The sequence below is a fragment of the Topomyia yanbarensis genome, chromosome 2 (genome assembly GCF_030247195.1).
Source record: "Topomyia yanbarensis strain Yona2022 chromosome 2, ASM3024719v1, whole genome shotgun sequence".
Classification (NCBI taxonomy): domain Eukaryota; kingdom Metazoa; phylum Arthropoda; class Insecta; order Diptera; family Culicidae; genus Topomyia; species Topomyia yanbarensis.
Window position 1 is genome coordinate 449060193 of NC_080671.1, and position 25548 is coordinate 449085740.

Sequence of the window (25548 nt, forward strand, 5' to 3'; positions counted from 1 at the left end):
CATCACAATTCCGTTCACTTGGCTGTTCCCGTCCGTTCAGCTTCTGTGTTGGAATGTTACGCTGAGTTTTGAGATGCGGTGGAACAAGTTCTTGGAATTTTATAATTTTTATTAGCTTTTTTTTACAAATTCTTTTCAAGTATATTACAAATCAAACACAGTAATTTGTCTCATCCAATTCAAACTCAACTTTTCGAAACAATTAACCCAACTAACGACATCTCAAGAGACGACACTTTAACCGAATTATTTGATGCTTCAAGCTCTACACTGAATCTCACACCCAGTCCTGCAAAGTGCGTGTTGAAAACTTCACCACCACTTTTCCCGTCCCTCTACGGAAAAGTCGGCAAAACGCCACCAACTTGAGCATTCGAAAATTATCATCAACCGAGCCAACAACCCGTCATCGTCGTCGTCGTCATTAACGCTTTCAACCCCCTACAAATCCTGACTCCCGGGATAGGACGGATACACTTCTTAATTATTAAACCATCTTCACCGCCGCCATTCCCCGGGAAAACTTACGAGGTCAGGGTCAGAGATTTCGGTGACACTTCCGGGACGGCCAACCCAACAAAAAAGGGGCTAGGTACGTACCTGTGCTAGATACTGCGCTAGGAAGTAGAGCTGCTTGTTCTGGAACACCCAATCCATCGACTGTACGGTGGGGAGGTCCATATCACCGCCGCCACCACCACCTCCCGTGCTCTGCGGTACGGTTGGCTGCATTCGGTGGTGGTGGTGAAGATCGACTTCCGAGGCGGCTGACGACGGTGATGGTGGCGATGGCCTACCACCGCCAACACTTTCCAGCTGCAGCCGGCCGCCAGCAGTGGACGACGGCGTGGTGCCAAAACCTTCCGCCGTGGTTGTCGTTGTCGTCGTCGTCGTTGTTCCGGCTATCTTTGCCAAGAGGAAGATGAAAAAACCGCGGTCAACAGTTTGCTGGTCTCTAGGCTGTACCGGTCGATCCGGAAGGGTTCACCCTGTCAAACACAATTTTTTTTTCTTCGTTTCTTCGCTTCAATCGATAACGTTTTTCTTCGCACTTTTTCTTCCCTTCAAACAGACCTCAGGGTCATTCACTGATATCGATCACCAACATCTCTTCTTTCTTCGCCTTCGAAACTGCACCGTTTCGTTCATTGGACGTTTTGTTTTGTTTTATCTCTCTCGCTCTCTCTCTATCCTTCTCTCTCTCTACCTTCACCTGCTCGGTTGCTTCTTGCGGTCGATAAATTGGCCTTTTATTGCATTTTGACAGCCGTCATAAAATTGCACTTTTGTACAGTGGGTTTTGTTTTTTCTCTTCTTTTCAAAATGACTTTATGACTCTGCCGTTCAGGGGTAATTTTGAATCACTTCCAACTCTATTTTCGCCAGGGCACACTGCGATGCAGTTTCGGGTCCAGTCGGCAAACGGAACTCAATCGAATAAAAAAAGTAGATTTCGATCAGCCAATTTTTTCTTCTCAATGGGAAATCGAACATTAATTTCACATCAGTCGGAAAACATCACCAAAACCAAAAATTTCCCCTAGCACTTTATTTTCTCGCTTCTTCTGTTTCAACAAAGTGTCCCACGCAGAAATCTATTTTTGAGTTTTGTCACAATTTTTCTTCGGCTGCCTTCGAATCTGCCTCCGATGGTGTCTTAATTAATTTTCAGTTTGAGAAACGGAAAAAAAAATCCGAAACAGGCAACGTGAACGGGTTCGATATTTTCGTGAACCGACACCAGAAATCACACGCACCGTTACGTTTTTCATTTATTGTCACACGGCCGTCATTTCCGACTACTGAACCCATCGATCATCGGCCACGATCATTCTTGGTCTTCTGTCAAACAATCGAGAGTAAAAAAAAAGAACTCAACCGATCACGATTCGATCATCCGTTGAAAGTTAACGAAAAAAAAAATCCGATCAATTGAACTATCATCGATCACAACAAGGACTCGTCGGTACGGCACACTACACGTCCGCTGCGCGGTGGTCGAGTTCGAAACTAAGCATTCAGGAAACCGAAACAACTCATAATAAATTCCGCAATTTCTTCGTCATATTAATCGGCGGGTGGGCCCCCTTAATCGCGCGACCCTTCGTCGTCGTCGCCGTGTACGCACTCGAGAGGTGGCGCAAGTTGGGCCTCTTTTTTTGGCGAACCCCGCACACACAAATCGCCTATCGAACCCCTATCAAAAAACGATGTTTTCTGGTATAATACCAGCAGTTGACTAATCCAATTCAATCATATTACACTGTTGGCGAGCGCGGTCTCGTTGTGTGTTTTTTTTTGCTCACGCTCGTGTTTTCTTGCTGATTCTTGCCTCCTCGCGCGCGCCGTGGCTTTCGCTGTGTGTGCTCCGCTCGGTCTCGTGAGATAGTGGTGACACACCACACGGTGCGAACCAAAACAACTCACCACTACACGGGTAGGTCGCTCGCTCTCTCACGAGGTGGTAGATCGAGTTTGTTTTTCTCGTAGTGGTTTGTTTTTTTTTGCTTGCCTGGTCTCAACCTGCTGAGTTACCCGATGAGCGGCGGGATTCTGGTAATCGTAGTACGAAAAATGCTATACTATGCCGGATTGCTCTGCTATAGCTAGACCGCATGTAGAGAGAAGGAAGAGAGTGTAGTACACATCGAATGAGCAAGTGGTGGTTTATTTACCTTTTTCCGTGCACCTTTTTCATTTGATCACCGTACGTCGTTGGGAAAAGTTCCGCTTTCCGCACTCGGTTCCAGGCTGGGAAAGAGCAAGGATGTGCGTGATTTGTGCCGTTGATGATGCTCGGAACTAGCCTCGGTGGTCCGATAAAATGGGATGAATTGATGGGGCTTCTGACAGCTGGTGGGGATGTGCTGGGTACGGTTGGCTAGTTGAGTACCAGCTGTTGGGATGGTTAACGATTGAGTTGGCCTTGCGTATGCTGCAGGAGGTACGATGTAACATTTCAATAGGTTCTATAGTACACATTGATTATCATAACTTTTTTCAAATTTTTATGGTAGTGAAAATCTAGATAAATTTTGCACTTAAAAACAAGCTGAAATTCGTGTTCTAAAACGAGTAGTTGGAAATATTGTACTATTGGTTTTATTTTATTTTTTTAGAGTTGATCTCTTAGAACAGAATCGGAGAAATTCGTAACTTTCTCAGCCACTACGAAACCTGTAGTCTAGGTGGGAAAATTACGAAAAACAATGGGTAAGCGGGAAAATGTACAGCCGACACTTAACCCTAAAATGCATACTGTTACCATTTGGCAACATACCGAATTTCGTGATATAAAGCCCAAACAAGAGGCATAGATTGTATCTAATCCAAAAAATGAGTACCTCAGAAAAATGCAATTCATGCATGTAAGGGTTAACTACATCCAAATTTTATTTCGACTAAAATATAATCACATTTTTGTTTACCTTTTAACGACATTCAATTAGGCAGAGTCTACTGAGTAGCGAAAGTTACGAAAATTTTAGAGCAATAGTACTCAGGGGAGAGCAATGATGTGAAATATACAGATCGAAAAACTAGAAGTGGTAGGGTCATTAGAAACAGGCTTACAATCTTACAGACTAATCTCTTGTCTTCTGCTGGTAGGTGTCGAGCTTAGGCCGAGTTACTACGATTCATTGTCTACCAACATGTTTCACAGCAGACAGACTTACTGAACTATATTTTAAATTGTTGTTTGCCGTCTTAACTGATTTCCTGTTGGCCAGGTTTTTACTAGATAGGAGGAACACTATTTATTAGTACTCCGCACCCTCATTTCAGCTCTCCAATTTCCACGCTGCAATGTAGTCTGCAAAATTATGTCTCTACAAAGCGATATTGTTTGCTGGTTTTCCGCGCTAAGCAACTATTTATGTGCACTTGGCTGTGCACACCTTGATGAAAAATGCTAAAATTCGGCATAAAAATAAAGCGTGTACTACCAACCTAAACGCTTCCAAAACTGATTCTCCTTGCATCAGCATCACTCAAACCATTTTAATAACTAGAGGAGTGAAACATCCCTACGAACAAATTTCAATTCCAATTAATAGATGCATTCTGAGGCTAAACATGCGTCAAAATAGATTATAAACAACGTCTTGGTGAAAAGCTCTAGCTGATAACTGGTCGTGGAGAAGTGTACGGTAAGTATATATTTTTCTTTGCCGATAATTTCGCAAAAATACTTACGATATGGCAAGCGATCTGCTGCTGTGGAATTAAAATTAAGGCTTTCATCTCATCTTCGATATCAATCATGTATTGTTTTGTCTTGCCGTTTATTGGACAACACAAGACTGAGACTGTGGTCCGATATAGTTATCACTATTCTAAACAACTGCTAGAATGTCGTACAACTATGTTGTTTTCTTTTTTATTCCGATTATTTTTTCCATGGAGTTCGCTAGGGAAAAGCTTAATGGAATAGTTATACTTTCACGATCTTTTTATATCACGCATATATTTTCTCAATTTTTAGTGAAAATCTCATAAAATAAAGAAAATCTGCAGGCACAATGTAACCCATAATAAAATTACAATACCGCTTATTCTAGTTATTCGAAAGGGTATGCGAACATAGTTTCTTGAAAGTTAAAGGGATAAATAGAACTTATCGCAAAAACGGTTGAGTAATAAAATGAGAATTATTAGATAAAATGTCGGTTAAAAAGTTATTGAAAGTTAACTTGGAATCAGGAGCTGATTTCGGAGGGGGTCCAAAATTTCGATTTAGAAATATTCATTGTACAATACGTAACATGTAATACCCTCATTTAACCTTCCGGCAGTCGCGCTAGTGCACTGAGTGCACGCTGCTCTGAAAATCTAGTGAAATCGTCTTACGGCACCAGCGGCTGCTCGTTCAGTGGGCCATAAGCGCGACTTCCGGAGGGTTAATTAAAATCAGTTTTGGTGAACGAATCTGATTTGGAATGTTTTAGAATTTAGAATGAATTTAAAATAGAAACTACTTTAAAATTTCTCATGAAGTTAAAAAAATTTGGGGGAGAGGGTCCAGACTCCCAAGACCCTCTCCCTGGATCCGCCACTGCTTGGAATCTAGTATGATTCCTAAGTATTTTATTACTGTGTCTCACATTAGGATTATTCCATCAAATGAAACAGCGGATGTTTTATGAGAGAAAGAGATGATCGAGCATTTTGCCGCGTTCAGTGACATCTTGTTAATTTCACACCAGTCAGCGATTAAACTAACCTCCAATTCCAAAACAAAGCGTGTTTCGTATTATAAGAGCAACGAAAAAGTTTAAAGTCGTCTGCGTAAGACAGCCTAAAACAATTGATTATAAAAAGAGGTATAGGGAAAAAATAGATGAGCCGAGATGGCTTCCCTGAGGAATTCCGGATGATACGACTGAAGGAGGTGCTATTGTTTCACTGAATATCACAGATATTTCACGCCCAATAAGATCGAAGCCAGTAGATCTGGTTTGTCAATATTAATTTGGTGGTTGATAATACTGAAAGCTGTTGAGAAATCAATGAAGATAGCCTCAATTTGTTGCCTTTGTTGTAGCGATCGAATTACAAACGATGTATATGACATGTACACAGGGCCGTCGAGAGCCGCGTCGGGCCCCAAGGCTTGTATTACTGCCGGACCCTTTTAATCCCTAGCCCTCTAGTTCAGTATGAGTTAGTTCCTCTTCAGCCGTGGGAAACTCATGAGTCCGTGGTTTCTATTAGTCTCCCGTTGACTCATATTGCCACATCCACAGATAGCGTGCCAGACAGGTGAATTTCGACAGCTTCTTATTCCGTGGTATCCAAATCGGGTAAAATTGCCACAGCTACGAGTTTTTCAATTTGCGGGTACTCAGGAATCAGGAAGCAGTAGCGTCTTGCTCAAATGGCACGTTCGCCATATTGATCGGAGATTTGCGCCTTACCATGAATCCCCACCCACCCTTCCTCTCTTTTTTTGTTTGACAAACCGTCTCTTTAAATTGACGAATTAGTGCCTATAGAAATGGGATTTAATCCGCAGTCGAAAACCACTAGTTTGGTGACTATTGGAACACATACGTATATTTGATATTGTTCGGTGTCTCAAAGCACTATAAGAAGATTCTATATTAGCACTTAGAGTTTTCTTTAAAAGTTTTATAGCATTTATCTTCAAAAGCTTTTTAGCACGATGTCTATGTTCTGTATGTCGATATAGTTCTAGATTTAATGCTTTACATTTTAGGTGCATTGAAGCATCAAAAAATACTTGTACACGTCCAGCTAGCAATGGAAATGCTAACTTATAGCTTATCTAGAATTTTAATTTAGTGCTTAGGGTTATTTGGGTAACGACACAAAACAATTAAAGCTGAGCATTCTGCGCCTCTGAACGATCTTCAAGTGTTATAATAGCAGGAATAATTCTTCAAACCCCCGGAGGAATTTGGAATTTTTATTCTAACAGTGAGCGGATATATTTCGTTTCGTGAAACAAACACGTCTACTTGATTGATGGTCTGGAACATAATCAGTACGCTATGTCTAACATGGTGAAATTGTAGGGTGTAAACATTGGCCATAGTGGTTTGGAACACGACATTTTGCTTCTACTGTGCAGACAAAGCGATACACGGACTGATTTATTTGCTAGTAGCAATGGAGCAGTTTTAGCTTTTTTTGTAAGCAAAGTAAGAAGGTAGCAGATGCAGTTCGAAATTCTCGCTTAAAATTATTACATCAAAAATATTTTCAATTTATATAAGTTTATTTCATATTGAATCCAAGAAAACCGTTACCAATCGTAGATTTTATGCAGGTTTAAAAAATAAACAATGTGATTTGGCTAACGCAGGAGCCGGTTTTAATATGCTGTGAGAATATGTAGGACCCGACAAAGATATAGACACAGAAAGACATAAGAAAACGCAAATTAAACAACTGCGAGTATAGTGGGCAACCGAGTACTGCTGCTGTTGGATGAACTGAACGTGCTATAAAAATCCAAAAATACAAAAAGGTTATCCATTTTAATCACTTATTAATTAAGGTCAGTCTACCTTCTCATCTCGCCCAGAATAGTAACTGAAAATCGTTCCGCTATAGATACACGGCAAAAACGACTGCAGACGAATTGTGTTGCTATTGATTTTTGGAAATGTCTTGTAAGACCAGCTACTCGGGAAGTGAAATAATTTATAAATGTGCAGATTGTGCTCAAACCAGGAGAAGTAAACGCCCTGTAAATGCACCATATCAAACATTAAGAAACATTCGCGGAACAACGTGCAGCACATCAACGAAAGCTGCCACGTTAACAACATCATCCCCGTATACATAGGCAAGGACTCCAGAGAGATGTGCTTACACGAATTATATCCACATGCCTCTGACATCGTGATTGACAAATTTATGTCAAGATACGGAGAAGTGGCTTCCATAAGAGCTGTAACTTGGCATTTTCCCGTGTATCCCTAACTTTGTTCTTGTGGTGAGAATACTTTCGTACAAATCAACTTTTTCATATGTAACCATTTTATGCGGATCAACCAAAAATGGGACGATTCATCAGACAATACTGGTTATGCAACCATGGTAGATTCCTATGCACGAATTCTACAAAAAGACACTGCACCACGGAAAACTTTGTGCAAAAGCAGCTAAGAAAAGCACACCTACTATAACCGTAAACAGCACACTGTTATCTTATGCCAAACCACAAACGGCTACAAAACCAATATCTACGGATCTGACAGGAACAAATATTCACTCAACAACAATCACGCCCAGTGTCTCCAAGCCAACAACCGGCACCACCAGCAAAAAAGCGAACGTAGAAGACGACGAATGCGTTTGTCCGTGCGCTCGCTTTTCTGTTTGACGCTCTATTGCTTTCTTTGAAAATACATTAAATTGGCTTCTCAATATTTTGTAGTTTATTCCGTCGATTCAAGCTACAAAACTCGTTTTTTAAACTTGTACAGAAAGTAGACAACTTCCTTAAGAACGATTGTTTTAACAAATGTCAACTATCAAAAAAAGTTTTCATTTTTATGTGCTTTCATCATATAACAATTTATTAAGGCGAAATTACTAATGCTATTTTGTGATCTTTTATGAATACCGGACGTGTTCGCCAATCTTTCGGGTAAGATCGCGGGCCCCCAAATACGATCCGGGCCCCAGGGCAATTTCCCTGGCTGCCTCCCCCTCTCATCGGGCCTGCATGTACATTTGTTCATGTGAAACATTTAGAAACAAATTCGTCTACAATTTAATTCTGGCGAGTATGAGCAACAAGTCTAACACTACACTTTCGAATCATTTTTAAGTAGTAATTAGAATTACTACTCCACCGTACATCATAGAATTTATTTTGGAAGCTTTTATAAATAAAAGAAATCTGGAGAAAATTTAGATTAGGACGTAAGTACCACTGAGAGCCTCTCTTTGTTTACAATTCTCTTTCGATTATTACGACGTCACCATAACACTTTGCACTAATTTTCCAGTGCCGAAACGAAAGCCGATCATTTTCACTAGAATATTGTGCGAAGAATTCAGTAGTAAATGTTGAAACGATCGAGTAATGAAAAGAAGAGATAGACTCCAAAGAGAATCTCTCATGGTTACTTTCGTCCTAATCTACATCTTCCCCAGAAATACAATGGACTACAATGGAGGTCACTCCACCCGAAGCAGGATGTGTTGGCGTCCTCAATTTGCGTCAGTCAGCAAGTACGGTTTCCTGACAATTTGTGGGAGGAGATTCGGCAGGAGTTGGACATTCCTGGAGCCATTATAACCTGTGAACGTAATATATTCCAAAGTGATTCCAAAGGGATTTTGAAATGACTCCTAAATTATTCTTGATTGATTACGAATGGTTCTAAAAAATTGTCAAAATGATTCTGAAATGATTCTAAGTTGATTTCCAGTACGAATCTAAAATTATTCTTAAATGATGCTGAAATGATTCCGAAATTGAACCACATTGAATCAGAAATATCTTGGGAATAATTCCCAACCAATTTTGAAAAAAAAACTCCAAAATAATTTTGAATGATTTGTTAAACTATTATAAAATGACTATGATAAACAATTCCGAAATAATTCCGATGATATGGTTACAATTTCAATTCAGAAGTATATCTAAACGGTTCTTGATTGATCCAGAAATCATCTGGAACCAATTTCAAAATGATTCTAGCAACTCCAAGATGATTCTGAAATTATTCAAAAATACTTAAAAAAAATTCTTATATGATTCTCAAATTATCGCAAAATTAATCCCAGACAATTTCGAAATAGATCGGGTAATACGCTAACAACGACACTGTATTCGTTCCAAGTTTTTAATGTGAGTGTTCGCGGCAAAACGGAAACAGTAGTTTCCTTGCTAAGTTACTGAGAGTATCGTCGTTTCATACAACTTTTGTAAATTTCCGTCCGACCAAGATCAAATTAATGTGCGAAGTAAATCGATCTTTTGTTGGCATTTCGTCTCTCGATACCTGATGTATCCTTTTGTGCGTTTAGAGTCGAACCGACCTTCATCTTCATGTACTTAAATGTGAACCTTTAGCGATCATGCTATCCATTTCTAGAAGCTGAAGTAAAGCTGGATCACGCTTGAACACGAATTTACAACCCCTGTGCAAAAGTTTTCAAAGATACCCGGCAATGGTTTTTGCAAATATGTAGCTCTGTGATAGAAACCGTTTGCCATTTGTATTGACAATCAAGATATTCATCAACACCGTTCAGAAAGGAATTGTAAAGAAAAGAGCTTAAATCCATGTAACCGCTTCAAGAAGTTGCCGTATCGCTATGAGAAAAGCTAATGTGATTTTCTGACAACAAATTGTACTGATAGTTGTTTAGAATTAATGGTGAAGCTAATCAGGGATAACAATTGCTACAGAAACGCGTGCTTTATATAATTCTTTCTCTCACTGGAACGTATGCTAGTTAAACTTTGGTGAAAAGTAGCGCGAAATGCCATTCGTAGTAGAATGGCATTTCAATCGGCCGTTACGAATTGTGGTCGAAAGTTGGTTATCCTGGTTTATGAATAAAAACCACTGTTACTTGTCTCAAGTTGTATGAATTAAATTATCGACTCTTTAGCGGATCAGGAAGATTCTTTAAAAAAAATTAGTTTGTTTCTGTCCTACTCACGATCAGTATTTTTGGATGATACTAGTGTACCTGGGAATTTGTCGATTAATGTGAGTGGATTGTGCAGTTCCCATGCGACACGATGCGCACAAATTTCTACACAGGAACAGACATACCTTTCTTGCAAAGTCTAAAGTTCATTCCGTCGAATATTTTCTCGTTAGTTCGAAAGAAAAACCAATCATCGTTTCGTTAGCATGACGATTGCTGCCTGAGGTTTTGTTCTAATTTTGAACGAAAAACATTCACATGCGCCTATTACTCGAGTGCAGAATCTGCACCAATGCCAACAACCTCTTCCAGGTTCACAGCTGAACACAATTTAAGATGTTCTTTCTTTCGTGCTTTAACAAGCTTGCGATGTTGTCAGTGTTGTGTTGCAATATTATTATAGGTCCTTTCGCTTGGAATAATCTGTTGAAGTCATGCCAACGTTCAGAAATTCTATGAAGTTCAGTTATAGTGTTCGATGAAGAAGTTATCCACAATTCTGGTTCGATTGTTTTTGGAATTCAATTGAGCAAAGCATGCACGATTGTCTATTTGATGTCAGAGTTAATGAATCCCATGAAAAAAGCGAAACGGCGAAAAACAGTTGTACTGCGTATCTTTAATGATAACTGCATCGAAAAAAATGAAAACAGTATATGGCTTAATGACACAATTATCGAGCGAACATTATAGAAATTCAATTGGAAAAATCAAATATGTATTATTTTTACTAAACTTCCGTTGAATTCTAAAGAAGATATGAAAATTTCGTAGATTCCACGAGTTAACCCGTAGATCCGTAGAAAGGGTAGATCTACGGGAAAATTCGCAGGGTTGACTGCTCTAGGCACACTCGTAGACTTACGTACATTCATTCGAAGCTGCTGAGAGTGAGTAGTACTGACTTGGAATGGTTCCGAACTGATTCTGGAAAGATTTTAAAATGATTTTTAGATTCAATCGAAATGGGTTCTAAAATATATCAATTGAACTTAAACTTATTCAAAAAAAAAAAAAAATTGCCAAACGAATACAGGTTCATTCCTAAATGATTTAAGAAAGTAATTTCTATTTGGTTTGAATATTATTCCCAAATAATTCTGAAAGGACTGCTCAACGAGTCCGATTTGATTAGAGAATGGTCCAGGAAGATTGATTGATTTCGAGATGATTCTTATTGCATTGATTTAAAAAGATACCCAAATGATTCGGAAATGATTTTAAAAGATGAAATTAATTCCAAATATTCTTCTATGATTCCAACATGAATCCATTATGTAATAAAATCATTTCTTTGCTGATTTCGAAGGGATTCTAGAGAAATTGCTATACGAATCAAAAATCATTCCGAAATGATAAGAAAGAAATTCGTGACGACTTCCAATAGAGTCTTGATCATGAAATAATTTTTCGATGATTCATAAAATATGTTCAAACAAATATTTAAAAACCTCAAAATGATTCAGAAACAACTTTTAAAAAATACAGGAACCATTCCTAAAATGAATCCACTCCAAAATAATTCTTAATTGATTTTTTATGGCTCTAAAATAATTCTAGAGAAAATTTTCAATGGGACCTAAGCACCATTGAGAGCATCTATTTCTTTACTTGCTCTTTCGACTATTACGACGTCACTATAACACTTTTCATTACTTTTCCTACTACTATCGAAAGTCGACGGTTTTTACTAAAATATTATGAAAAGTTGAGTAGTTAATGTTGAAACGACCGAGTAATGGACGGAAGAAAAAGCAGCCACAGTGAATCTCCCATTGTTACTTACCACCTAATCTATTTTTTTTCAGTTCTGAAACATAACAAAATGTTTCAAAAACGATTCCTAATTGATCTCGATATGCTTCTTAAGCGGTTATATCCACTTGATTGTGTCGAAAAATTCGAATCAAGAATGTGTCCTCAAAATTTCAAAAGCAACTGACTATGTAAGTCGAATATTACTTATTTCAACACTGTACAATACCTCAAGCTGTAAACGCAATTTACGCGTTTTTTTCAGGAAAAGGTTAGCGTTTAGCAGCAACTAAACCGATCGATTTGACTTAATAACCCTTCAATTTCCTATTACAATGACTTCTTCGTCAACGAAGGGTATTTTTTGTATATTTCTGTTTTTGTGGCCAGAATTCATTCAAAATCAACAATTTTAGAAGAAAAAATATAAACTTTTTGCAACAAAACAGCAAGTTTATAACATTTGGGATTAACGCTTTGCTCTTTATAGTGGAACAAGCACCACAGCAGTACACCAGGTCACGTCTTTTCAAATGACCGGCGAAGGGAAGGAATATTAGTTCAACATTTACAAGCGAAGCTGAAGGGTATCTTCATAGATGTTGCAAGAATAGGAGTTTTGTGTAAGTAGGATGAGCTTGCTAACACATTATTTCAAATAAACTGATTATTGATTGCAGAGATAAATTTTTTATTTCCAATAAATCTCAAGTTGGTACAATGCAATGATGAATATGAAACTAATTATTATCAGTTGTTAGCTCTTGGCAAGGAGTGCAAGTAATGGGAGATTTGGCAAACCTATGAAGCGGCAACTCGTTTATTGTGCTGAGATTAGATGCACAGAATAGAACATTTATTGCTATCTTTTTAAAAATTGGGTGATTTCTGCTCAATAAGTAAATGTTGTAGGTTGAGCTTAGAGTGATATAAAAATAGATAGCGAAAAAAGCACTAGTTGATTGATTTTAATGAAGGTTTAGCAAACGATAAGGAAAAAACTACTTTTTGCGATTTTTGTACTAGTTTACGTTAAAGAGAATATTGCAACATTTAAGAGTAGTTAAAAATATAGCGTTAGGACCAAAATAGGAACATTATCCAATTTCTAATTCTTAACGTGCGCAGTGCAGGTTTATGAATATTGTACACCTGCAGCATTGCACACATTCATCTGTCGCTTTCTATCAATCGAAACATTCGAGAGTCAGTGTCGCAGACTTTCCGTGTCCCATTTTTCACCGTAGAAATACGCGCTGCCCTTGCATCGATGAACGCAGTGCATCGCACACAAATGAACAGCCAGTTCCACAACCGCAGCAACACCGCGATGCTCAAGCATAGTCATCGTCATCGCTTGCCTTCTTTTGTGCGAGATCCATCCAAGAGAAACCGTTTATTTTTGCTTCGCAGTGATCCTCCATGTACAGGCAAGCGTTGGGAGCATGCATACAAAAGAAAAAACAACAGCCACACTCTTCTTCATTCTCTCACGGAACTCAGCGATCAGTAACTGCCGGCCGGCCCCATCTCCATCGTGCACGGGGAAGGATAAAGGATAAGGTAGACAGGAAGTGTTGATGCTCCACCTACTTATCGGAAGGACGACGATTCATCAGACTCTTTCATAGGTGTCGCGGAGTTGGTAGTTTGGAAGGGTATCAGGTCTACGATTCGCTCCAAGCAAGCGATGCGACCTGTAAAGCATATTTTATTAGGTAGTTGTTTAGTTAGTTTTCGAGTGCATTATCACTCGAAAAAGAGATCTTGTTTAGTTTTTGTTTTTTTTTTAAACTCTGGGCAGCCGGCTACCGAGAGTATACTATATTCCCTAAACAAAAGCAATTTGAACTCCACACAGCCGACCGTGGGAGTATTGCCTAGAAAAGCTAATCTTATCTGCGTAATGGGTCGGATCACTATCTATTGTAACAGTATTTAGATAGAATTCGCTACTTCTGTAAGGTATTTTTATTTGGTTGAAAACTACCGAGTGATAACACGTTATACGGACAAAGAGTTATGATAGCGCGAGCTGTTATAAATCAAGGTATGTATTTCCTATTTTACGTGTCGGATGATTTGTAAAATATACGTATACAAGCGATAATAACGATCATTGAAGAGAAATACAAAGAATTGTTAACCTGATACACGGACTGGTTAGCAATAACGGAACTTGAAATTTGATTCATAAAAACAGACGCGGTGAATTTTCAATACGTATTGACCCGCGATCATCGATACTAGTCAGATTAAAGTCTTGTTGCGGCTGATTTCCGATCAGATATTCCTTTTTACCGTAGTGTTTCCTTGATTAGATCTGTTCGCACCCTCTCATTCTGCTACTATCGGCTGAAGACTGATAGCACCCAGTCGTCACCGGTCTAAGGACCAAATGTCATCAATAGACTTAGACTCGCGTGGAGGCATGAGATAGGAAACTTGTGAGAGTTTTGTTATCCCACCGTTTGACGACCTGTATCCGTCTTGAGTGATGATGAGAGTGAGAAAGAGAAAACTGGTGCCACGAACCTATGTGTACATGGGGTTCGGTTGTGCAGGCGAACATGTGCACGTGTATTACGTGTTGCACTTGGCCGAACCGCACACATGAACATCCAGTACCACAACCGCATACCACGGTGATCAAGCATCGTCATCGTTATCGCCAACATCTTAGTTTGTGCGAGGTCCATTCAAGAGAAACCTGGTCATTTTTGCCTCGTAGCGATTTAAATCCTCCAGGCATATGTGTTGGAGCATGCATACAAAAAAAAACAGATTCGCCAAATTGGCTCTCCCGTACTCGTCTACCGTATTCTCTCACGAATCCAACTCAACGTTTAGTCACTCACGCACAGTGTTGCCACTATTTTTCAAAGAAAATCTGGCAATTCAGCTAAAAATGTTTGACAAAATTTGTCAGTTGACTGCAACTTTAGTTAGTGAAATTTTACATAGATATTAGTTTTCATGGAACGTCCACAATCGGTTTTTTATGAATTGGCGAAATATGACCCAAATTTCCTAAATTTGTGTGTAACAACTTCTATAATTTAAAAATCTGGCAAAATGAGAGGTTTGTCTTTTTGACTGGAAGCTGCAGAAAGTTCTGGGAAAAATTCCACAATGAATTTGATTAACGCTATTTTTCGCCAATTTTTGCTGGAAAATTTCAAATTAGGCAATATATCGCACTTAACTACATTACATCATTCTTCCACTAGTTTTAGGTACTGTTAACTTTGATTTTTAAGTAAAACGTGCACAGTTTAGTCATCGTACCTCAAAAATCACAAATTCGGAAACGATTTTTTTGTTTCAAAATAATTTTAAAAAGCTTTCAAGCTGATACCAAAATAAATTCAAGCTGACTTCGAAATTAATTGAATATGAATCTAAAATCACAGAAAAACAGGCGTTAAAGTTATGTAAAAATAACGGTCTATTCAAAGGTAAGGTGCGCTACTGAGTTTAACTGAATTGACAGCTGATCACATAGCTACTTAAAAATGACCGATGTAATAAACTAATTTGTTCGAACAACGTTGCCTATTCTCTGTTCCAATACAGAAATTATTTCGTAAATGATTCCAGAATTTAAAAAGCCAAGTAAGTTGCAACGAATTATTTTTTTTTTTGATGATTCTAGACCGAAATTCACTATCCGAAGAACTTTCAAGAACGAGTGTTTCCCTTATCAAAACCCGTTGCCATTGTGTTGTTATACATTCTGCACAGTTTGAAAGAAACCTGTGAATTTCCATTGAATCAGATGTAACAAAAAGCATCAACCAAATATAACGAAATGTAACAAGCGATGTGAAAATTGCTCTGAGATCTGAGACCGATGGAGTATGACTTTTATACATAAACTCAATTCGAGTTTGAATCTGAGTATTATTTTAATTAGTGTTCTAGATCAAAGACTAAATTCAAATCCTTCAGATTCCAGTTTGAACCAAAGCTAGAGATAAGATGATTCAGATGAGTTTCCACTCTGGATATACATCTTCGGATATGAGCCAGAATTAAAATCCTAGTGTGAATTTAATAAAGATTGAAATACAGTCAAAATTCGATGTTTGATTAGAGTCTAAATCTGGAGATCTCAATCTTCTAGCCTAATTTTGAATCCGAGGCCGCTTCTGAGTGAGAATTTGAAATTGGGTTGGAATTTGTTCTCTCGAATCTACAATGAACTCGAACTTTTAATCCAAAGTGTTAAACTTGAATTCAGAATTTTATAAGAGTCCAAATCTCATACTGAACCTTGCATTGAATCTGTATCTGAATGTTGGAATCTTAGTTTGTATCATAATTTGATTATGTTAAATTTGTTTTAATTTAAGTTTCTAGCTGAGGTTTCAAACTTAACCTGAATTCATGTTTTAATCAGAATATAGGTCTGAATCTAAGTTTGAGTTCGAGTCTAAATCTGAGTTCAAGTAAACCAACCTTAACATTGAATCTTAATTCGAGTTAAAATTGACTTCTGAGCTCGAGTCTTTTTTGAAAGTTTTAATATGAGTCTACATCAGATCTTGGTCTTGAATCTGAATCCCCATACACACCTGTCCACGAATCCAGATTTGAATCTGCAATGCTGACTACGGGTCGGCATCTTCCATTGAATACGCATTTTTACTAAATCCTAGTGTTGCGAAATCTCATATTCAGTTGCCTATTTCTGCGTGAAATTGCCGCAACCTGCATTAAACGCTTCATTCCTCCTACATTCCGTTTGGAATTTTCACGCAGAATCAATTGCCTTCAGTTTGGAGGAAATATCAATCTCATTCACCAACCAAAGCATTCATTTGTTATATGTGGACCAATTTAAGGCCGAAGCTGGCATATTTAACATTTTCGAGAACAACTTTGTAATCTATGCCTTTTTGCTCGAAAATCTACCTCAGACCAAAATTCAGTGTACCACTGAAGTTGAATCGAAAGTAATTGAATGATAACGAAAGAATGAGTTACGAAGCAAATAACCGAAGGATACCATTCAGTGGAACAAGCATGAATTGAAATTCGTTCCTCTTTCAAGTTCATCCGGGGGATGTCAATATTTCTGAGCTCCGTCACAGCAATTCGAGGTTATATATCTGTGTTTGATCTTATGTCTTTATCAGAATTCAAAATTATTTTTAGCCAATATAATACCTTAATTAAAAACAAATTACGCCCAATTTAAGACCTGAGTTCATATTCGGATCTAATCCGTCTCTAATCCTAATGTTCCTAATATTCTATTTAGGTATCAAAGAATTGACATCTAATCAGAAATTGGATTACGTGTTAAGTTACGAGTCTAAGTTAATGATAGATTCGTAATCTCAAATCTTTGATATTCTAAGATAAGTTAGATCCGAGTTCAAATAAGACATAAAAATTAAATCAATCTTTTTCCGAAACCTAAATCTGAGAAGAAATATAAGACTGAAAAATATTCTGTGCTTGACTTGACGTGTCTTGTATTAAACATTAGTTCAATTTTGAATCAGAAGTTAAGTCGAACGGAGTTTGAATTGTCGTCTCAGACCGAATATGAATCTGATGTAAAGCCTTAGATGGAATTTAAATCATTTTCGAAGTCTGAGTTTAAATTTGGGTAGGAATCGGATCTTATATCTTTTACGCATCTTCGATTCCGGATCAAAATATGAATAAGATTTTGGATCTGATTCTGATTTTAAGTTTGTGCCTGCGAATTGAAGTTTAAATGAGAATGAATTTCGATGCAGATCTATGTTGAATTTATTCGAGAAGTGGCAGCACTGCCGAATTTCTCGGAAGTGATTTTGCGTTCCTTCCATAGTTTACAAAATTTTGCAGTGAAATATAGTATATTTAATAGGAAATCGAAGTTAATCGCTCGGTAAGTCGTTTCTCCTGTTGTGTTATGTGTTGGTAGGCAAAAATATCGTTGGAATAGTGTAATTTGACGTAGTGATCTTATCGTCACATCACAATTATTTTACTATGTATGTGCGCGACTCGAGCGAGCTACCAAAAAATGTTCCCACTTAGCATCGACAGCGCCATCTGAACTTGACTAGTTAAACTCATTCCGGAACCGGTTCGGATATCTGACCCACTGAGACGTCCAAAAAATTGTTTCAAAATCGTTCAACACGGGTCCAACGATAGACGTTCGTTGAACGGTTATTTGGACGATGTCCTAATTGGTCCAACGAACGTCCTTCATTGGACGTTTTTGAAACCAACCGTTCTTAGAGGGGAATGGAGTCAGTACCCGGTCAAAACAATGCGGACGAAGATCGTCAGGCGATTTAAATAGTTTGACGTTTGAATCAACTCGCCTGTGCTAATTGCCCCTAGGAACAAATGCTATTTGCGAATGCGATTTAAAGGTAATTTCAATACTTAGACGACAAATTTTTTGGCGGCTGCAATGGACTTGGTTGTTTTTGCATTTTTCAAACATGGCGGTTAGTGTTATTCACATTATTCATATTATTTATCTTATTAATTCAATAATTTTTTTATTGTTTTATTCATGTTGTTTGCTTCATTGGTTTTAATCATTTTATTAAATTGTTAGTTTTTCCCAGTTCATATATTGTTCAGTTTCTTCATTTTATTAATTCGGTTTAGTCAGTTCTTTTAGTTATTGGATGACAGTTAGTTAGCTTGAAACAATTTAGTTTACTCTCTTAATTTCATAACTTTTTTAATATTGTCTGATTTTCATTTGAGCTAATTTGATTTGTTTTATTAGTTTGATTTATATGAATCATTCTATCGTAAAATTTTTCAACTGTTTTTATGTATACATGTGTGTATATATGTGTATGTGTTTATGTGTGTATATGTACATATAAATGTTCAAAAAATGGTTGCATTATACACGGGATTGTTTTGTAGTGTACACATATAATCTATTAATGTGAAAAACTGATACTTCTGGATAGAAGTCAGATTTTCCTCCAATTACAGCTCCTTGGAGATCTCCAATTGAACAACTTACACAAGTCCAACAGGCAGTGACTCCAGACTAGGAAAAACGGAAGCGCTGAGGAAAACACGGAGTCTATCGGTTCTTTTTTATTATTTCCCCTTTTCTTTCTTAAATAAGCAGGAATTCAGAAAATGTGGATGAGAGTCAAAGGAGACATAAATGGGAGATAGAAAAGAAGGTAGAAAACTGCAAAAATGGTAAGTTTCCTAGTACACATGTGTTATGTTATATATACAAATTGAACCAATATACTAAATACGCGTCGATTTCCTGCTTAAATGGAATCGAAAGTCTTACTGTAATGTTACAATCCAATTGATACAAACATTACAGTAAGGCGGGGCTAGTTGATGGAACGATGACCTCGGAATATGTCTGGCACTGCACACGAAATGGGTCATCGGAAAGTCAATTGAGCTAACACCTTCTTAAATCCATGAACCAAGTTATTTGCATGAATGTTTAAATACATGCAAACATCTTTTTTCTGTAAATCACTACCAGCTAGTGGGAGATAGGAAGGTTAACACACACACACACACACACACACACACACACACACACACACACACACACACACACACACACACACACACACACACACACAGATCTATGTTGAATTTATTCCAAAATGTGATTCTAAACTCAAGAAGAATTTAATTCGGAGTTTGGTCGCTAATTCGAATCCGAAAGGGAATGTGAATCTTCAACTGCACCCGAGTTTAAAACTGAGTCCAAATTAAATTCAAATTTGAATCTGAATCCAAGTTTGATTTCCAAATGAGTTTTATTCCGTTTGAAATCTAGTACAAAATTCGATTCTAAATGCGAATTTCCCATTGAAATAGGGATATGAGTCGAATTTAAATCTTCGTTCGAATCCTTTTCAGTATCCAAGTATAGGTTGGTAAGCAACTCTATCTCTGATATTTCTGTGATGCCAGCTGGGTACGAGCCACCTTAGTAAAGATCGGGTAAACAATCACGTTGGTTGTATGTTGAAAACGTTTATTTTCCGTGTTAGGAGCGACTCGAAATAGCGTCTGTTCCGGAACTAACGGCTGAAGGAGAAATGCTTTGCCATATCCAAGATGGAATCCCGATTACGAGGTTAGGTCTCGCAGCCCTGGTAAGATGGCATACTGAATCTTTAACCAACAACCCAAAAATAAAAACGAAGAAGCAGTCACCGAGGTCAGAGCAAGATTCGCTTTTTATGGATCCGAGCTAATGTGCCACTTGGAGACAGGATTTCGCAGTTTTCTACCGTGATATATCCAAGTCAAAGACATCCGGAATATGATACGATATTCTGTCGGAATTCGATTGCTTCATTGTAGCCGAAAATCCGATACAATTCCGCATCAAGCTCCGGCTGGACTTCGGTCATCAATAAAGCATCAAATTTAAACATAAAATTAACGTTATATATTTATCTTCTTCTTACTCAAAAGTTTAATAAGTTTCTTGATCTGTTTCTGGCTCAGATTGGCCTGCACCGACACTTCTTCGCTATTGTTTTTATGTTTCTTTTTCTTTTTCTTCTTCTTTTGATGCTTGTGCGGTTTCGGTTTGTGACCCTTCCGATGCTTTTTCTTCCGCTTCAACTTCTTCATATGTTTCCACAGCGTCAGTCCCAAGGTGGCCGTGTTAGTCACCAGGATTGCTTTCATCCCTACGAGTAGTTTAGCCATCAGCAGAAATATCAAACCGCCGATAAATTGTCCCACCAGTGCGAGAACAATCGCCACCAGAGTGTGCGAAATTCCACCGGAACTGCTGGCCGAGTTTTTCGTCAGGTCGACCTTCTGGACGGCATAGGGAGCAGCAGGTGGCACTGGTTTAGCCGGAATCGGAATAAACTTTTTCACTACCTTGATCGGTGGGGGTGGTGGATTGGTTGGATGGTGGTGGTAACTGGAATTTTATCATCACTGTTAACAAAAATTAGTTGATCCTCAGTAATAATACTTACTGGTAGTGGTGATTGTTTTCATCGGGTGGATATTGAAAATCTTCCGATGATTCAAAATCGTAGTAGTCCGGATCGGGTAATCGATCGTAGTAAGCTTCGACAAAGTTCACCAACAGTACCAGCCCTGAACCAACCGAGACGAACTCCAACATCTTGGTAGGTCTTGATCTGGACAAAGACTGACCGGGTAGGCTCCGGTGAATGGTGCAACAGAGTCCAACAAAGTGCGTATGGATTCGAAAAGCAGATTGCAGGGCAGGGTTCAGATGTTTTTTTTTTTTAATGAACAGTTTGAATATGATGCCAGGTTAAGTGAGGTTAGTGTAAGTTAGTTGGCATCAGATACCGCTACACGGAACACCCATTTTACGACTTATCATCCGCTGGAGAAGGAAATTCGGTTACCTAACCTGTTTTCGAATGTGCCGCAGTAAAAACGGTCCGCTATGGGCTGTACTGTGGGAAAATATTGTAAGATAATTGGGTAACGGAAAAGAGCAGTTGGCCATGTCATTAACAGTAAGATAGAAGAAAACGTTGACAGAATTAACAAATACACTGATTGACAGGTTGCCAATTCAGTTTTGAATTGCAACTTCAAAGTCTAATTACCCGAACCGAATGACGGTTATTTCGTGCTATTTAGCAAGATTCTGGTACTCCGAATCGTCTTAGTAGCAGACTCATTCTTTTTTGTCGTCCAATTCATCCCTTCATTGCTTCCGGAATAACGAATACATACCTACCAACACACTGGGCTCTATTCCCAAAGCACAGCACATATTCCGCTCCGCTATCGAATCGACTTGACCTCCTCTGCTTGATAGAGCTCCCCATGCGCACACACAAGCACGCGAAGTGATTTTTATTATTGATATCATTTTGCTCCCCCATCGTACCGTCTCGTTTCGACTTGCATACACTCGCGCGATTGATCCTGAACAAGCTCGCCTGGTCGCGATTGTTTTTTCCCGCTTACCCATTCATCGTGTGTCACCACGATGTGCTGGCGTCTCACTCGCTCTTACTCGCGCTCACCAGCTCCACACATGGACGGCGACTGGTGTGATGTGTTCGCCAATTCGTCTCCAAAGTTTGATTGATCACGTCGTTTAATTGCGCTCCACCAACACACAGCTAAAAACCCAATACACAAATCGAACGAACTGCACTCTCACTCAAAATGTGCAGCATGCTGAGAAAGAGATCCCCCCACCGTAGTGTTGGTGAATGTCGATGAGTACCAGGTGCTCACTCCCAGTAGCGAACGAAAATCATAAACAAAGTAGCTCGCCGTGCACCCGCGAGTGGTGTGAGTTGTCTCATCGATACATTATTATGAAATCACATTATGTCGTTTTTTTCCGCTACCCCCAACCAGTGCGACAGAGTACGGTGACTGCTTTCTCGCTTTCGCCACCATCATCGGCGGGTATCATCAGTAAAGTGCACGCGAGCGGTACGAACCGTGGTACTCACGAGTAAATGCCAAAAGTGTAATCGCGCGCGCTCACCGATCGGTTTTTATGATCCAAAAAAATCGGGAGAATCGGTTCCCCTCCCCACGACTTTCACTCACCTTGCCTGCTGCGATCAGGACAGTGGAAGAAAACCGATAAAAATCCGTGTGAGCTACAACTCATCACATGTATTGGTTCGAAATTGACACTTATACTAATAGAGTCGATTAGCCACGCCTTTTTCGATACTCTCCTCTCCACCGCGGCCGCAGAACCGTGCTCCGGATGATTTTATTTTGTTCTCACATCGCACATTGTTTGCCTCGGTGTCATCCCGTTCGCAGCGGCAGCATATGATGGCACCACATGACTGACTGAATGAAGCCCGCTGCACCCGAGAATTCGGACGCGCGATGATAGCGCGCGGCACTGCAGAAACCGGTGTGTTGATTCACTACTTTTTTTTGTTTCATCATCGTCGTCGTCGTCGACGGCTTGCTTGGCTTGGAAGGGAGTAGGTACATATGCAACATTGTCACCTCACATCAACCGGCCTCGTTGGCGAAGCTAGTAGCCTCTTTGTGTGTTCCGCGTTTCGTTGGGCTCTCGCGTGGATGGATGGATGGTGCCTTACTTCCGCGATGCATAATATTCTCAAAGCGGTTGCACATGCTCACGGAAGGAGCTCAGAACTTGGAACTATACGAAATGGGTCGGTGGGATACTAGTGAGTTGTTTTGTTTGCGGGTGGGTGAGGGGAATTGAAATTCTTGAACTATGTGTGACTTCATTGTACCTCTCCCTAAGAAGAAGTTTTGGTTAAAACTATTTTTCGCAGAAGGGCACAATACCATATCAGAACTTCTGTGCTAACTGGACATCATTCGTTACCATATGAACGTATGCAGCGTTTTCTTTTGTGGCATCAAGTCGGTTTCCACATTCTGAAGAGATGAAATCGAAACGTTAATTCTAACTTACTAGAGTTATAGGTACTGTGCCCTTCTGCACACATTTGCTCTAATAAATTTTACCCTGAGGGTTTGAATTTTTCCGAAGTGATTATACAGTAGGCTATTGTGTACAATAAACATTTGGCATAATCCTGAACAGTGCTTATGGTTAGGGTAATTTGGTATAGCAGGACATTTGCGTATATGAACTAAAGAGTACCTCCTATGCTTTAGTAAACTGAACAATCGTGTGGATTGCACTTTTTTACGGTTGGCTTTAACATCTTACTCACGTGTAACTAGAAGATACTCTCCCGTGTCCTGTTTAGCAGACTGCGCCGGTATGCTGGATCCCTTGTTGGCTTGTCGGATTTTCAGACCGGTTTTAGAACAGAACAATCAACAGCGGTGCAAATATAGACTCTGCGACTAATCCTGGATAAAATTCGGGAATAAATCTTTTAGGCTCATCATCTGATTGGGACAACGGACGATTCAGAAACGCTGGATGAGTCAAGTTTCAAAATAAACGGAAAGATAACCGACTTTGATGTTTGTGAAAATAAATGGAATTACAAGTGAGAATCTTTTACAAATTATGTTCGAAGTGTTCAAAATATCTTCGAGCATGGAACAATTCCATAATCTCCGGAGCTAAACTTTCAAATCGTCGTCACGATTCTGTGAGCCAAAGCTCAAAAATCAAATCTACCTAATGTAGCACAAGGGCAATAGTCTGATATTGTTAGGCGCACCACAAAAGTGGCCCCTAGAAGCACACACAACACGAAACTGATGAGCCTCTTCGTATGCCACTACTATACGTAAGTTGATCGTATCCACGAGTTGAATTCACTTGATGAATCAATTATTGGAAAATAGCCAAAGAAAACTAGTCACTTACTAGTTCTTGTAGTCGAAGTCCCAGCCTGCAGATCTTAGACTACAACGATATCCAATGGATTTACAAGATCAAAGCAGATCTAATGATCACAAAAAAATATTTCTTGATCATTCAAACGCTCAATCAGACATCGCAACGCATCGCAATCTCTAATCTGTATCCCGGTGGCCAAATACGATTGGATAACGAAGGTTTGAGCTCGTTAGGCGTGAGTTAGTTAGTTAACTGATGCGTAATACTGTCTGAGCACAGAGTTAGATCTCCTTCTAGATCATGCAAATGTTTGGCAATTTTTTGCATTGAATGTATGCAGTTAAGTGTTACTTTTCGCTTTCTATGACATGGGAGTAGGAACCCAAGGGATCAATTCTTGGTTGAAATGCTTCAACCCGCCGGATGCCCCACGACATTTAGGCTGATTTTGACCCGGAGAGAGACAATAGACTGTTGTCACGCGTTTGTGAAAGTCTGCTAGAATTGGGCTGAATATAAAATCAGACAGGAAAAGGACATGGTAGCTAGTTAAGAACGAAGCAGTCTGAACGGTGTTAGTCCCAAGGTGGACATGAATGATGGTATGGTACGAGGTTGCCAAGAAGTTCGTATATCTTGGAGTACCAATGACGTTTGATTACGGTGTTAGCCCCGAGTTAAAAAGGTGTGTTGCGACTGCGAGTAGGACTTTCTGCAGCTTTGTAGACACCTGATATCCCCGTCGACTGTTCGAGGTGACTACGGGGCAGACCCCGTGTTTGTTACTAATGTCCAATTGAGGATGATACGCGTACAGGTGTCGTATAAAGGAACTGAAAATAGCTCAAGATCCAGCAACCTGGAAGTGTGAAATAAATTCGTTCAGGACTCGGCCACGATGATAATGCTGATGCTCTTCAAAGCTTCAGGTGGCTAACCGCCTTAATATAGTTGTTCACAAATTTAGTAACGCAATCCAAAACGCACTATATTTTTCAGTAATGTGCTAAGCAGAGGGATCATGTTGACCCTAGCTTCCACTCCGTACAGAATAGTTTTAAGCAACTTGTTATATGCCTTACGATGAGCTTTCCATATTGCATTCACTGAACGTGCAAGTTTCTTTAACGTCCTGCCTATATACTGAGATGCCAGTGGAATGAAGCTCTAGTTTGAGCACAGAAACTCAACAAAAAAAATCATGCATATTGAACGTGGTCGGACCATATCTGATCTTCTTTTGGATCAAATACAATCCGCTAAGTAGTCTAAAGATTTCGAAAAAAAAATAATACGGAACTGAAACAAGAAAATGACGTTACTGGCAAAAAGTCTTATGAAGGACTACCGCATCTACATGCCAACTCACAATGTTGGAAGCGACGACGTGA

At 39.1% G+C, this 25548-nt stretch overlaps 2 protein-coding genes across 4 annotated transcripts in view; both read right to left on the reverse strand.

The window, feature by feature from the left end:
* The window catches only part of LOC131685745 (homeobox protein cut), a 528971-nt gene extending 526400 nt beyond the window's left edge, over positions 1-2571 (reverse strand). For 2 of the 3 annotated variants that reach the window (XM_058969662.1, XM_058969661.1), the window contains exon 1: positions 601-2570. In XM_058969662.1, the coding sequence (XP_058825645.1) occupies positions 601-732 (132 nt within the window). In that variant the 5' untranslated portion in view covers positions 733-2570. Of the gene's footprint in view, positions 1-600 lie in introns of all 3 variants that reach the window. The other variant, XM_058969660.1, reaches the window with a different exon arrangement.
* A 131-nt stretch (positions 2572-2702) lies between these two features.
* On the reverse strand, positions 2703-22365 carry LOC131681095 (uncharacterized). Its single transcript, XM_058961804.1, has 3 exons — positions 20868-22365; positions 20340-20809; positions 2703-2935 (listed from the first exon to the last, which is right to left on the reverse strand). The coding sequence occupies exons 1-3, from the start codon at positions 21017-21019 to the stop codon at positions 2703-2705; spliced, it is 855 nt and encodes a 284-aa protein (XP_058817787.1). The 5' UTR covers positions 21020-22365.
* Positions 22366-25548: the final 3183 nt, after the last annotated feature.